This window comes from Bos mutus, chromosome 19, assembly GCF_027580195.1.
Source record: "Bos mutus isolate GX-2022 chromosome 19, NWIPB_WYAK_1.1, whole genome shotgun sequence".
Classification (NCBI taxonomy): domain Eukaryota; kingdom Metazoa; phylum Chordata; class Mammalia; order Artiodactyla; family Bovidae; genus Bos; species Bos mutus.
In genome coordinates, this window is record NC_091635.1 from 7,059,518 (window position 1) to 7,074,643 (window position 15,126).

At 51.2% G+C, this 15,126-nt stretch overlaps 1 protein-coding gene and 1 non-coding gene across 3 annotated transcripts; both read right to left on the reverse strand.

Moving 5' to 3' along the window:
- Positions 1 to 480: 480 nt before the first annotated feature.
- SLC25A19 (solute carrier family 25 member 19) lies at positions 481 to 11,934 on the reverse strand. 2 transcript variants are annotated; one of them, XM_005907943.3, is made up of 8 exons: positions 11,831 to 11,934; positions 11,258 to 11,310; positions 8,808 to 8,977; positions 8,472 to 8,627; positions 6,686 to 6,856; positions 5,502 to 5,685; positions 4,725 to 4,855; positions 481 to 1,987 (listed from the first exon to the last, which is right to left on the reverse strand). In XM_005907943.3, the coding sequence occupies exons 3-8, from the start codon at positions 8,937 to 8,939 to the stop codon at positions 1,805 to 1,807; spliced, it is 957 nt and encodes a 318-aa protein (XP_005908005.1). In that variant the 5' UTR covers positions 8,940 to 8,977; positions 11,258 to 11,310; positions 11,831 to 11,934; the 3' UTR covers positions 481 to 1,804. The 2 variants fall into 2 exon arrangements, with proteins under 2 accessions (XP_005908005.1, XP_070245161.1); XM_070389060.1 differs by lacking the exon at positions 6,686 to 6,856.
- LOC138983973 (U6 spliceosomal RNA) lies at positions 4,493 to 4,600 on the reverse strand. Its single transcript, XR_011461336.1, has one exon. It is a non-coding gene; the product is annotated as a U6 spliceosomal RNA (small nuclear RNA).
- Positions 11,935 to 15,126: the final 3,192 nt, after the last annotated feature.

The window sequence follows — 15,126 nt, forward strand, 5'->3', positions numbered from 1 at the left end:
ATCTGCGTGCAATGCAAGAGACCCAGGTTCAATCCCTGGGTGGGGAAAGATCCCCTGGAGAAGGAAAAGGCAGCCCACTCCAGTATTCTTGCCTGGAGAATCCCATGGACAGAGCCTGGCAGGCTACAGTCCACTGGGTCACAGAGTCAGACATGACTGAGTAAACACATCCACGTCCTGACTGATGGATGAGCAAGTGCCTGGCTCAGTCTGTCCTGGTCTGGGCTTGGGGAGAGGTGTGGGCTCAGCAGCCCACACAGGGCCAGGTCGGAGGTCAACCCTGCACCGCAGGAAGGCATACAGGAGAGGCTGGGAAACTACTGCCTTTTCCTGTAGCTTGGACAAGAAAGATGTGTTGATGGTGATTTCTGTATCCAGGGCTCGCTTTTCCTGCTCACAGAGCTGCCAAAGTGGTCACCAGAAAATGGATCAAGGAAGAGAACCTCAGCTGCTGAGAAAGAAAACCAATGAGCAGAGAGCTGAAGAGAATAAAGTTTACTTCCATGGATATCAAAAAATACATTCGGACAGCGGCCCCCTTGGGCAGCCGCAAGCCTTGACTGCCAGACACCGTCTAGCCACACGTGGACCTTCATAATCAGCAACCAAGGGCATGGAGGTTCCAGGATTCCAGGTACCAGACCAGAAAGGACACGGTAATGGTGAGAACAGGCCCAGGACCCCGGGAGAGCCATGACGCTCACCCACAGCTGCTCCTCGCTGCCACCTTCCTCGGCTGTCAGTGCAAAGGCTGGAGCTAGAGCCGAGGTGAGGTCAGGGGAGCAGTCCTGCGCGGGGCTCCCCCTGCACAGCCAACCTCTAGGGCCATGCTTCCCAGGGGTGGTTTTTCTGTGACTCTCTTCTCCTTTCGTACCACTGGCTGTGTCTAGACTGTGGGTTCCTGTGCCTGGCAACTGCCTGGGCACCGGGGGTCCCCACAGCAGGCGGCCTGCTCAACCCCTTCCTGCAGGCCATGCTGGACCCAGGAGCTCACAAGCAGGCAGCTGATGCCCACTGGCCCAGCCTAAGCTCCCACCCACTCAGGAGGGCTAACCCAGCCTCCAGCAAGAGAGTGATCCTGGGAGACTGAGGCAGAGGGCTGCTGCCTTTACCCACACCCCCGCCCCGTCAGCACACCCCCACTGCCAGTGGCGCCGCTGGGATCAGCTTTCCCTAGAGGCCCACGGGCTGGGACCAGTCCCACCCAGGGAGAGAACAGCCTGAGCGGTGCCTTTATAGACATGGAGATCTGAGTATGGTGGAGTTTTTACATAAAGAGACCAATTCAGCTACTTCTAGGATTCTTCCCCTAGAACTAGAAACAGAGCTGCCTGAGGGACACAACTGCGGAGCAAAGTAGAATGCAGGGAAGGCAGGGCTCCCTTCCTCCAGCTTTGGGAGGAGGGATGTGATTTGGTAGGGAAGGTGGAGGGGAAAGACTGCTTTCAGCTTTAACGTCTATTAAATAGGTGGTGGGAGTAAGCGTGGGGACCCTGTACGGGGCCCAGTCCCAGCCTCACGCTCACCCTGCGGCCCCGCTCAGAGTCAGGAGGGCTCTCTGGGCAGCTGGGCTCAGCAGGTGGGCAGCTGCTGCCCCCAGTGTCTGCCAGACAGAGGACGAACGTCCAGCTCCTCCTGATGGGCCTCCCGGTGCCCTTCCAGTGGAATCCCAATGGCTCTTCGTGCCCGAGACAGCTGTCCTGGAGGGAAGGACCAGGCAGCGCCTCTCTGTGCAACAGGAGACCGTTGATCGAGCCTACTTCCAGGAGGGGAAGACCACAGGCCACCCTTCCTGCCCTCGAGGCTAGCTGTCTGCCTTCCTCATGTGATGGAAGAAGTTACAGAAGAGCTCGTACCAGAAGAATACCAAGCCAGTGGAGAGGGCGGCCTTCAGCAGGCTGGGGGACAGGCCTTTGAAGCAGCCCTGTGCACCCTCCTCTCGCAGCACCTGCCCGGCGCAGTCCAGGAGGCCCTTGTAGCTCCGCACCTGGGGAGAGGAAGGGTACCCTGGTTGAGGAGAGAGCAGGGGGTGGACACGTGGATGTGAGCTCTGTTCTTCTGTCAACACAGGGCCTGGCACATTCAAGCTCCCAGCAGATAGCTGCTGGAAGAAGGAATGAATGCCAAGAAGACGGAAGAAGTGAACCTCATTCTTTCTCTTCCAGCTGGGCTAATTCAGGCTTCACAGAGGAGGGGCGTGGAAATCAGCACTGGACAGAGCTCCTTTTTGCCGGGGAAGTTCCCACGGACTGAGGCTCTTAAGGACCCAGTGAGAGCTCTGGACCCTCTTCCCAGAGGTGCTCTGACCGTGTGCCCCATCACTCCCTGCCCACCTTGGGCAGTAGATCTGAATCTGGTCCTTGTGAGCTCTGAGCCTGACAGGTGTCACCAGGCTGGCCACCTCCACTTGACCACAGACAGCTGCTGTGTCCCTAAGACACAGCTCGGCTCAAGCCTTGCTCAACCCCCAAAGCTCCAGGAACTCCCGACGATGATGATGAAGAATCCAGTCCAAGCCACGTGGCCTGGTGTTCAGGGCCTTCCACCATTCGGCCTCAGCATCCCTCCCTGATCTGCCTTTATCGCCCACTGGTCCACTCACACGGCCCCCCTCCAGCCACGCCCACTCACACTACATCTCCGTTGGGAGCAGGGCCTCCCTCCTGTGTCCTGGTCTCTCACCAGCTCTCCCTGTCCAAATTCAAACCATCTCTTCAAACCAAGTTGGTAAGTGGAAAGAGGAGGTTATAAAACCTTGTGTACAACCCCATTTTTGTTAAAATGTCCACGTTTTCTTCTGCAAAGAAACAAAACAGCAGCGTGGATGGACCCAGGGGGTGTTATGTTATGCTTAGTGAAATAAGTCAGAGAAAGGGAAATGGTGTGTGTTATCACCAATGTGTGGAATCTAAAAATATAAACTACTGGTAACTAGAGGGACGCGGGGAGGAGCAGGCGAGGGGCAGGGGATTAAGAGGTACAAACAAACCCCTATAAAATAAATTACGTGGGACCTCCCTGGAGGTGCAGTGGTTAAGACCATGCTTCCACTGCAAGCGGTGCGGGTTTGATCCCTGGTTGGGAAACAGATTCCACGCAGAGCCAAGAAATAAATAAATAAGCAACAAGGATATACTGTGCAGCACAGGGAAATGTCGCCATTATTTTATAATTAAGTGGAATATAAACTATAAAAATGTTGAATCACTACACTATACACCTGAAACTAACTTAGTATTGCAAATTGAGTATACTTCAATAAGAGAAAGAGAGGGGGGAAAGGAAGGGAGACAGAGAAAGAGAGGAAAGAAGAGAGAGAACTACTACAGCTAAAGGTTCTGTGTGATCCTCTCGGGGTGGGTGGTGTTGGATTTACCTGGGATTTTATCTTCCTTTTTGTCTAACATCTCTGAAGATTTCTACAAAGAAACTGTACCATAATTTGTAAACCCACTTCTTTCTCCCTGAGTAAGGCGTGCACTCTTCCCTTCCTGACTCCCATTCCATGCCCTCTCGCTCCTCTGCCGTCTGTCAGTCACGTTGTGCTGTGACATCTTCTTGCTGTGACATCCCAGGGTCCCAGGTTCCAGAGGGAAAAGCCCAGAAGTCACCCAGCCCTGCCTTCCACCCCGCACCGCCCCACTGCCTACCACCCTGGCCTTTCACAAAATCAGCGCGCCACAAGGAGCAGATGAAAACCCAGTATGTGAAAATCGAAGCAGATTAAGGAATGACTATTAACATTACAGAATTACCCACAACGGGGCTTCTCTGATGGCAAACCCTTCTAGTGCATTTAAAATATAATTTAGTTGGTCAGATTTAATTCACCCCTATCCTGGGACATCTACAGCATAAAGCAAAGAACCCCATACACCAGTATGAACCTGCTTCTCTGTGTTCTTTATATCTTGGGGACCTTTCTTATGTGAGTAAACTCTTGGTCCCCAAACGAACCGCACGCTTGTAAGACAGAGGCTGAGTGCGCCTTCCCTCACGTCTCTGCATGGTGCCCGACACACGCAGGGCTTTGCCCGTGGCTTCCATGTGCTCAGGGGTCCCCGGTGCGAGGTTAAATTAGACAAGACAAATCTAAACATAAAAATCCTTCTCCGCTCTTTGGCCACCCTCTCCCTGCACTGTGCATCACGTTATCTGTATTTTGTGTTGACCAGACCTTTCCCATCGGCGGGAATACCTGCCCAACCATAGACAGCAACATTCTCCCAGCATTGACAAGGCAACTCCTTAAAGACAACGTTCCTTCTTGATCTCGTAAGGGGTCACATGACCCGCTACGATGGTGCTTAGATCCGGATTATGTAAACTGTCAATAATATTTGATGCACAGCCCTCTGTCTCAAAAAAAACTTAACCTAAACTGTGTCTCAACATCCAGCAGGCAGGACAGTTCTCAGAGCTTTCTGAGATGCTCCTCCTGGGTTATAATCCTCAAATTTTCCAATTCTCTCTTAGATCGAATTTTTTTTTTTTAAATCCAGAGCACTGCATGAATTTGTGTGTCACCCTTGCTCAGGGGCCATGCTGATCTTCTCTGGATCCGTCCAATTTTAGTGCATGTGCTCCCCAAGGCGAGCACTGATTACATTTCCATGGACACCAGGGCCAGGCTGGGGGTGAGAGGGCTGGGGGAACTGACCCTTGCTCCTTCACATGCCCGGTGGGCGGCCAGGATCAGAGCTGTCTGCGGGGGTACGGCTCACCTGGCCAAAGGAGGCTCGGGCCTGCTCAAACCCTCCAACCTGCAGCCGTTTCTTAAAGAGGTCCAGCGGGTACGTGAGAGTCTTGCTGATGACGCCAGCTCCGCTGCCACAAAGCAGGTTTTTGAAGTTCCCTGGACCAGAGATGTGGGATGGAGTGGGGAGAAAGGAGAGAAATGCAATCTAAGGTAAACGTCAAGGTTATACCTTCTAATTCGGGGCCTTAAAACAAAACCCTACAGGCATCTTCGATCTCAGAATTTAACCCAGGAGAGAGAGAACCAGACGCGGTCCCTTTCATCAAGGATGGCGGGCGGTGGACTGCAGGCTGGACAGGCTGGTGGCAGAAGGGGCGTGAGCCCGGAACACGCGTCGCCCCAGCGGGAGGCATTCGGGGCCTGCAGGCTCTGCCACGTGACCTGGGTCATGCTCGGGAGGGAACAGGATGCCTGTGCCCCTCCCTGGCTTCCCCAAATGAAAACCAAACCAAACACTAAACAAAACCAGGCTGTCTGCAAGTTGGACCTTGGACAAAAATGAAAACCATGACCGGTGGCCAGAGATAACAGTGGCGAGAGCCGAGAGAAACAAAGTAATCTGTGAGTGAACGGATTTGTTTTGCTGGCGGCACTAGAGCGGGGGGTTCAGAGGTCTGCGGTGTTCCTAGCTGCTGGAGGAAAGCCTTCCTTCCTACGTGACTCAGAAAGAGATGCTATGGCTGGGGAGTGGGGTGGTGGGGGAGTGAGACCCAGATCCCCTTTCCCGGGAGGGTGGTCTCACCGTTTTTCTTGCCTTCGGCCGGCAAGGCCCACTCGTAGGCACGCTTCAAGGAGCTGTAGATGGAGAACTGGAACCCCGCGTAGGGGAAGATGGCGATCAAGGTGGGGTTCAGGCCTTTGTAGAAGACCAAGGGGCCTTCGGTCCTGTACATGGTCACCACGGCGTCTCGCAGGGTTTTATAGACCTGGACACCACACGTGTGATGAACGAGGTTATTTCAGCCCGAAAACCCAGCCCGCCAGGTATATTTCCCCGAGCCTAGAAACCAGCTACCAGGGGTGTTACTTCTCCCGCCACGACGACAAAGAAAATGCTGGGCCAAAACTCCCAGGGTGGGATTGCCCAGCGGCTCCCCTTCCGGCTATTTACACCACGGGCTTCCCAAGGAGTGCACAGAAACGTGCGGGACTGCGAAAGGTGTGAAATCCACCTTGGATGATTCACAGCGTGCGTGCCTGCAAGCTCAGTCCCACCTGACTCTTTTGTGGCCCCATGGACTCTAGCCCGCCAGGCTCCTCTGTTTATGGGATTTTCCAGGCAAGAATACAGAAGTGGGCAGCCATTTCCTTCTCCAGGGGATCTTCCTAACCCAAGGATTGAACCCGAGCCTCCTGCACTGGCAGGCGGATTTTGTACCACTGAGCAACCAGGGCAACCCATGCATATACTTAACCCTTCTTAAACTGTCAAAATGCAATCTTCATGCATGGAGATCACGGACGGTTTTTTTTTAAGTATACTTCTGTTCGACATATATTCTATATATTCTTTGCAGGGGTCCAGTGGGGCTGACTCTGCCTGCCTGTGGGGACCACAAGGCACCGCACTGACCAAGGGGGACTGATGGAAAAGTCTGCCCCAGGCAGGGAGGCCCTCTTCACACTTGCTCCCAGATGCTGGCAGCTATACTGAAGGCTTTCGCCTTCGGAACTTGCACGAAAGGGCTGGGCCTCAGAGGAAGGCCATTTGGTATTTGTTCTCTTTCCCCGCCAGGTTCTGCGTCCCCTCAGGAGGCTGTGAGCACCTTGTCTGGTGCTGAGAGCAGCCACAGTTTCGGGGACAGGCTGAAGGGCCTGAAGACCCCCGCTCCTCTCCCCCAGCTTTGTTCCCTCTAAGGAAAAGGGCCCCCACCCTGGCACACCCCCCCATCGCTCAGGCACCCCTTTTCTGACCTGGCCACTCACCCTGGGCTCACCCTGAGCTGCAAAGCGGGTGCGCAGCACGTCCACGGGATGCACAGCGAGGGTGGCCACGCAGGCGGACAGGCCGCCGCACAAGAAATGCACGGAGAAGTCGCGGGCATCGCGCACGCTGGCCCTGTGCACCAGCTCAGTCAGCACTTCAAACGACAAAAACTGCAAGGGTGCGTGGCAGTGTCATGGACAAACAGCCCCGGACGCTTCCCCTCCACCCGTGACCAGGAGACGCTCTCCTTGAGCAGGGACAGAATTCAATAAACATGGAACCTGTGCCCTTTCACTCTGAGCAGAGCCAAACACCCAAGGGCTAAAGAAATATGCGAGGGAGTTTTTATATCAGAAAACTCTACTCAGAAACTAGACTGTGAGTTGTCTAAAGTAACGGACAAGAGTTCACGATTTTAGACTTATCTCTGACATCCTTCAGCAGCTAAGAATTGGAGGGTATTTTTTAAGTGGCTGAACAATGAATTCTATATTCAGCTCCTGGCATCATTCTATCATCTTGGATGCAAGTTAAAATAAACAAGCACATAAGGGAGCAAAAAAAAAAAGAAAATTCTACTCAGGAATTCCCCGGAGGTCCAGTGGTTAGGACTCAGTGCTCTAGCTGCCATGGCCCTGGGTTCAATCCCTGGTTGGGGACCTAGGATCCTGCAAGCCACAGAGTGAGACCAAAAAAAGAAAGAAAAAGAAAGGAAAGAAAATTCTATTCATCACTTAGTTTCCTGACAACTGAGAAAAGATGGCCATTGTCTGATTCTAGGCTGGGCACCGTTTCAGTGCAGCGAGCCGTGACCCTGGAGCTGAAATTCCATTGGGAGAATTCCATACATTACATATTCCATGGTGGAAGCCCCCCTTGGGCTCAGATGCTTCTCTATCCAACTCGCAGAAGCTCGGGGTGCTGAGAGCACATGTCGCTGCATGAACCCACCAGCATGCAGCATCCGTGCGCTGGCTCAGGGCGAGAGCTGCTGAGCATGTGACCTGAGCGACCCCTGTGATGTCACAGGAAGAACAGGCAGGGCAGCTCTGCTGCTGGCCGCCGGGCTGGGAGTCCTGGCTCGGCCACTTTCCACCTAGCGACTTTGGCTGGGCTAATTACTTACGCTCTCTTGGCTTCTGTAAAATGGGGGTGACAACAGAGCCTACCAAAGGACTGTTGTGAGACAGCGGAAGTGACGCGCTTTCCCAGGCCCCCAGTTAGCATGGTGCAGGGCTGGCTATCTCATCACCACCTCTGTACAACTACAGACTACACGCTGAGGGTAAACCGGCACTCAGCTGAACAATGCGAACAGACGAGAAGCCTGGACCCGGAGCCTAGCCTCGCCACCTATGGGCTGTGTGGCCTCAGGCAGCTCGCTCAGCTTCTCTGTGAGCCATGAAATGCCTGCTGCACCTTCCTCACGGCGCTGCCGGGAAGTTCACAGGAAGCACAGACGTGAAAATGCTACTTTAAAAAATGAAAAGTGTTTGTACTGCCATCTGCCAAGCCCCTCTGGGCCTGGCATCAAGACAGTCTTCTGGACGCAATGCCTCATGTTCTGTGGGTGCCAAGTCCCCAGGCTTGGGAGACGTGGGGAAGGGGATGCTTCTGGTCTATGTCTTCCATTTGCCAGGTAGCTTCCCCACCAAGGCAAGTGGGAAGTGTGTGACTACCTCCTGTTGCCTTACCCCGGGCGGCTCGGGTGCCCACCCTACCACCCCCGGTTCCCCCATTGTGCAACGTGACTCCAGAGGCCTGGCCGCTTCCCCTGCCACCTACTTGGACAGCTCCATAGCCTATGGAGAGAAGCTGGGCTGGGATGTGCCCTTTCCAGAACGCTGTTGGGCCCTCCTCTTGCAAAATCTGTCTCCCGGCCTGCAGGATTCCGTGGTATTTTGCATTGGGGTCACTGCGAGACAGGCGCTCAATCTGAAGCTAGGTATCAAAATGGAAATGGTCAGGATGATGGGGGTGGGCGGGGGTGGGCAGGAGGAATTTCAGAGATGGCAATAAAGCGCTTCTCCTTCACAAAACTCCAAGCCCCAGGAGCTGCTTTGGCAAAAGAGAGTGAATTGGTCCTCCAGCCCATTACACGGATAACACAGGAAAGGGTACCTGGAAGCGGATTTTGATGACGTCCAAGGGGCTGATCAGCACCCGAGTGACAAGTCCGGACACAGACCCAGCCACGGCCACTTCAACATTGGAGATATCCCTGTCGTCTGCTTTGGGGTCATAGCCCACCATCCCTGCCTCTGGCCCATGCAACGTCCATCAGCTTCAAGCTAAACGGGAGAGAGAAAGAATAAACACTAGAGCAAGTGCTTAGGGTCCCTGCTCACACTCGCCAGAGCAGCCCTCCTGAAACAACCCCCCAAAGCAGAGCCCACATCCTCTCCTTATCCTGCTTTATTCTTCTTTAGAGCATTTACATACTGAACATTGATTCTATCCATCTGTTTCTTGCCTCTCCTCCCCACTAGAATTCGAGCCACTCTTTTGCAAAAGAGAAACAGCAAGATATACATGCACTCAATTGGTAAAGAATCCGCCTGCGATGCAGAAGATCTGAGTTCGATCCCTGGGTTGGGAAGATCTCCTGGAGGAGGGAATGGCTACCCACTCCAGTATTCTGGCCTGGAGAATTCCATGGACTGTATAGCCCATGGGGTCACAAAGAGTCCGACACGACTGAGTGACTTTCACTGTACCAACGTATAAAGAATGGGGGAAAGTCTGCAAGGACACACACCCCGACAGGCTGGTGAGGTTACCTCTGGGGGAGAGCTGGCAAGGGAAGAGGGAGGCCAGGTCTCCCTTCTTCTATATGGACTGAATTCATTATGCCCCACCCCCAGCCTCCCAAGCCCCAGTTAAAACAAAATATAAAAGGATTTCCAAAGAGACTTCAGGGCCTCCCTGGTGGCTCACTGGTAAAGAATCTGCCTGCCAGTGCACGAGACATGGGTTCGATCCCTGATCCGGGAGGATCCCACATGCCGAGGAACAGCTAGGCTGGCGCACCACAACTTCCGAGTCTGTGCTCTAGAGCCTGGGAGCTGCAACTCCTGAGCCCATGGGCCGCAATGGCTGAAGCCCCTCGCCCTAGAGCCCGCTCTCCACAAGAGAAGCCACTGCAGTGAGCAGCCCACACCTGGCACTGCTCACTGCAAGCAGATAAAGCCCACGTGCAGCAATAAAGACCCAGCACAGCCAAAAATTAAGTATATAAAATAAACAATTATTTAAAAAAGAGAGAGAGACTTCAGAATTAACCTAGTTCTTGAATACCTTGTGGCAAGGCTGGTAAAGAATCCGCCTGCAATGTGGGAGACCTGGGTTTCATCCCTGGGTTGGGAAGATCCCCTGGAGAAGGGAAAGGCTCCCCACTCTGAGCGACTCGCTTTCACTTTTGAATACTTTTAGGAACAGGAGAGTCAGGGTGAACAGTGACCCCCTCCACCCTGCTATTGTTTCTTTTTCTCCTTTCATCTTCCCAAGTCCTCACTTTTCTGAAACTACCAAAATAGCACTCCAATCCATCCTTAAAATTAACAAGGCACATCCATGGGGCTCGACTGGCAAGGTATTGTAAAATAATATCTTATTCAAGGTCTAATGCAGGACTTCCCCAGCAGTCCAGTGGTTAGGACTCGGCACTTTCACAGCTGGGGCCCAGGTCTGATCGCTGATTGGGAACTAAGATCCTGCAAGCCTTGCAGCATGAAAAAAAAAAAAAAAAACCCAAAATACTAATGGTATGAAACCTCCCACCCCCTGCCAGAAATGTGCCTGCCCCTTGGTAACTTTTCCCCAGACCCTCAAAGGAGACCTCGGTTTTCCCATCAAGTACTCTTTGATGCTAACTCAAGCTGCGACTCCCAGGGCACCTGTGAGGAGCAGTTTAAATGTGAAGCAGGTGAATGAGAGACACAGTCTCTCCACAGGTCACCCAGAGACTGCTCGGGTCACACAGAACACTGTCAGTTCCCTGCTGTCAGGGAGGGAAGGTGCATTTCTATAAATAAGTAGCTCTGCATAGCTGGTCATAATCTTAAACCTCAGATCAAGAAGCCTGAGTTCAAATTTCTGATTCGCTCACGTACCGTGGGCAGGTTTATTTAACCTAGGCTCAGTTTTTCTTCTGGAAAATGGGAATGACAGTGGCCCCGCCTAACGAGATTCCTGGGAGGATCATGCAAGATACTATATATGATGCTGCTAAGTCTCTTCAGTCGTGTCTGACTCTGTGCGACCCCACAGAAGGCAGCCCCCCAGGCTCCCCCGTCCCTGGGATTCTCCAGGCAAGAACACTGGAGTGGGTTGCCATTTCCTTCTCCAATGCATGAAAGTGGAAAGTGAAAGTGAAGTCGTTCAGTCCTGTCCGACTCTTAGCGATCCCATGGACTGCAGCCTACCAGGCTCCTCAGCCCATGGAATTTTCCAGGCAGGAGTACTGGAGTGGGGTGCCATTGCCCTGACTATATATGATAAGCTCTATCAAAAAGGTTAAAGTCTTACACACGTGAAAGGGCTTGCTGAATACAATTCATTAGTGGCCTTACTTTTTCTGCTTGCTCAGAATTTCCTTCTTGTACCAAAAAGCCTTGATATTTATCTAGAGACAAAATAAACATGAAACATGATTATAAGCATGATATAATAAAGTATCAGATGGTGGGAGGGGTGCCTTGGAGTGAACAAAGGCAGGTGTGTGTGTGGGGTGGGTGTGTGTCTGCTTTCGCCACGCCGTTTTCACTGCGGGAGCCCCTGGGGTTCAGATATGCAGGAGCCCCGCGGTAAGCGCGTGTGCCCCTGAGCCCACGTGCTCAGCCGAGGGTCTCTACAGATGTCCCCGCGTATGGACACCGGTGTCCACATGTGCTCCAGGGCTTGTGTTTGTACCCCGGCTCCAAGAAAACGCCCGCGAGGCGTGCACCCGACTGTACAGACAGGTGCCCCGGGTGTGTCCAGGGTTAAGCTTCCTGCGTCCCTGAAGATGCTTCTCAGGTCAGACGCCTCACGTGTGGGCACGGCCCCCGCCCCCGCGTGAGTACCTGCGCGTGTGGTCGCCCCCAGGGAATGAGGGTGCAAGTCTCCAAGCGGACAGCGAGAGGGCGGAGGCAGAGGTCACTCACCGGGCTGAGAGGGCGCGGCTCCTGTCGCTCGTCTCTCCCCCCTCGCGCAGTCTAACAGTAAAACTTAACTGAGCTTGGCGGTAACTGACGGGTTTCCAGGCCAATCACAGCACAGCTTCCGACAGACGCTAAACCAATGGTTGTACTGGCGCCCCCCCTAACCCCCCGATAAACGCCTATTGCAAGGAGTTGCTGGGTAGTGTAGTCCTCTGCGACCAAGGCCGGCCCTTGCGAGGCGCAGAGCCTATGGGAGATGTAGGCCCTCGGCGCGCGCGTGCGCAAACGTCTCCCTCGCGTTCGAGGAAGGCGGGTCCAGAAGCCCGGCTGCGCCTGAAGAGGTCGCCGTGCCGAGTCGGGCGTGTGCCTAGGGTCAGACTGCTGGCGGGCGGAAGTTTAGGGCGCGCTGGACTTGACCCGCATTCGTCAAAAGTATCTTATTTCCAGTTCCCGGATACTGTAAACTTGGAAAAGATGGCGGGAAGTTTAGCAAAAGCCTGGGGGAAAGAACAGATGAGTTTTTAAGACCGGGACGAGGACGGCAAGAACACGGAGATTTTGTTTTCCCCCTAGGGTTTATTATGAGTGAAAGGGTTAGTCGCTCAGCTCATTATGAAAATAATATAAAAATATATAGCCATAATACAGACAATGTAGAAATGAAGGAGGAAATGACTCACCCTACCACTCTCACCCAAGTAGCATCAGCATTTTGCAGGACAGTCTTTCTTCCCTATTTTCAAACGGTGTTTTTCACATTAGCGCAATAATTTTGATGCACAGTTAAAAAACATTTTTATTGCACAATGTAAAACTGTTGTGGGGAATTTCCCTGGCAGCCCAGTGGTTAAGACTCCACACGCTTCCAATGCAGGGGGCATGCGTGAACTAAGATCTGGCACCTGGGGAGGCAAGCGAGCAAGCAAATAAATTCATACATATACAAAAGTAGAGAGAACAGCCCGATGAACCATCATAGAGTCAGTACTCAACTTCAACAATTAACCAATTCCTGGTCAGTCTCCTTTTCCTCTATATCTGCACCTAAGTGGTGCTGTTACTGAGTCTAAAAATTAATTGATTCCCTAATACCTTCCAAAGGTTATTAATCAATGAGTTTATTATTGTCATTATGAATACGTATTTTGTATCTATCATTATGAACACATAGATTTGTGTCTATCAGTCTGAACACTGTATTACTGTTTGTCCTTTTTCAATCCACTGTGATTTCCATCCACAGTAATTATTATCCTAATTGATACTCATATTTTCCCATCGTTGGCCAGTGGGTGCCTATTTAAGTTGGAACCTGAATCTTTTTGACACACCGACTAGTTTCCTTGTTTTCTGGCATGACAAAGCGTTCTAGGCTCCTCACAATTTTCTGCACAGCTTTATTGAGGTGTAACAGACATACAGTTGACACGGTTCCAAAGTGAACAATTTTATGTTTTGACCTGCAGTGTACATTACCATGAGAGAGTGAACATACATCCATTGCCTTCAACGATTCCTCATGCCTCTTTACGATCCCTCCCCCTTGCCCTCTTTTGTCAGTTCCCAAGCAATCTCTGATCTGCTTTCTGTTAGTTTGCCATTTTATAGAGTTCCATATAAATGGAATTATACATGACATGACGTTCTTTTTGTCTGGCTCCTTTCCCTCAGTATAATTATCTAGAGATTCATCCATTAGTGTGTATTATTTTTAATATTATTATTTTGGGTCGTTGTTGCTACACGAGGGCTTTCGCTAGCTGCGGCAAGCGATGGCCACTCTCTAGCTGTAGCTCGGGCTTCTCGTTGGAGTGGCTTCTCTTGGAAGCACCAGCTCTGAAGTGTGGGGGCTCCAGTAGTTGCTACACGTGAGCTCAGTAGTTGTTTTCACGGGCTTAGTTGCCCTGCAGTACGTGGGATTTTCTGGGACCAGGGATGGAACCAGTGTCCCCTGCATTGTAAGGTGGAGTCTTAATCACTGTATCAGTAGGGAAGCTGTGTGTGTTATTAATTGACCCCCTTTTATTGCTGAGTCATATTCTATTGTGTGGGTATACAATAATTTTTTTTTAATCCATTCACCAAGATGGACACTTGGGTTGCTTCCAGTTTTTGGCTCTTACAAATGAAGCCCTATTGATAGGGACAGAGTAGGAGAATGAAATAGTTTCAAAATCCTGCTAGGGGATAAAAGACAGAAAGGGAATTTTAAGGGAATTGGGGAGACTGTTGTAAGCTAATAACTACTCAGGAAAAGAATCGAGTAACCTAGCAAAAAAGAAATGCAAGTAGGCAAAGAGGTTGTCTGAGGAGGCTTTACAAATAGTTGAGAAAAGAAGAGAAGTGAAAGGCAAGGAAGAAAAGGAAAGATATACTTAACTGAGTGCAGAGTTCCAGAGAATAGCAAGGAGCAATAAGAAAGCCTTCTTAAATGAACAATGCAAAGAAATGGAGGAAAACAATAGAATAGTAAAGGTTAGAGATGTCTTCAAGAAAATTCGAGATATCAAGGGAACATTTCATGCAAAGATGGGCACAATAAAGGACAGAACTGGTAACAACCTAACCAAAGCAGAAGAGATTAAGAAGAGGTGGCAAGAATATGTGAAGAATTATACAAAAAAGATCTTAATGACCCAGATAACCATGATGATGTGGTCACTCACCTAGAGCCAGACATCCTGGAGTGTGAAGTCAAGTGGGCCTTAGGAAGCATCACTACGAACAAAGCTAGTGGAGGTGATGAAATTCCAGCTGAGCTACTTCAGATCCTAAAAGATGATGCTGTTAAAGTGCTGCACTCAATATGCCAGCAAATTTGGAAAACACAGCAGTGGCTACAGGACTGGAAAAGGTCAGTTTTCATTCCAATCCCAAAGAAGAGCAATGCCAAAGAATGCTCAAACTGCTGTACAGTTGCCCTCATTTCACTTGCTAGCAAAGTTATGCTCAAAATCCTTTAAGCTAGGCTTCAGCAGTAGGTAAACTGAGAACCACAAGCTGGGTTTAGAAAAGGCAGAAGAATCAGGGATCAAACTGCCAACATTTGTTGGATCATAGAGAAAGCAAGGGAACTCCAGAATATCTATTTCTGCTTCATTGACTACGCTAAAGTCTTTGTGTGGATCACAACAAACTGGAAAATTCTTAAAGAAGTGGGAATACCAGATGACTTTACCTACCTCCTGAGAAATCTGTATGCAGGTGAAGAAGCAACAGTTAGAACCAGAAATGGAACAATGGATTGTTGAAAATTGGGAAGGGAGTATGTCAAGGTTGTATATTGTCACATTGCTTAT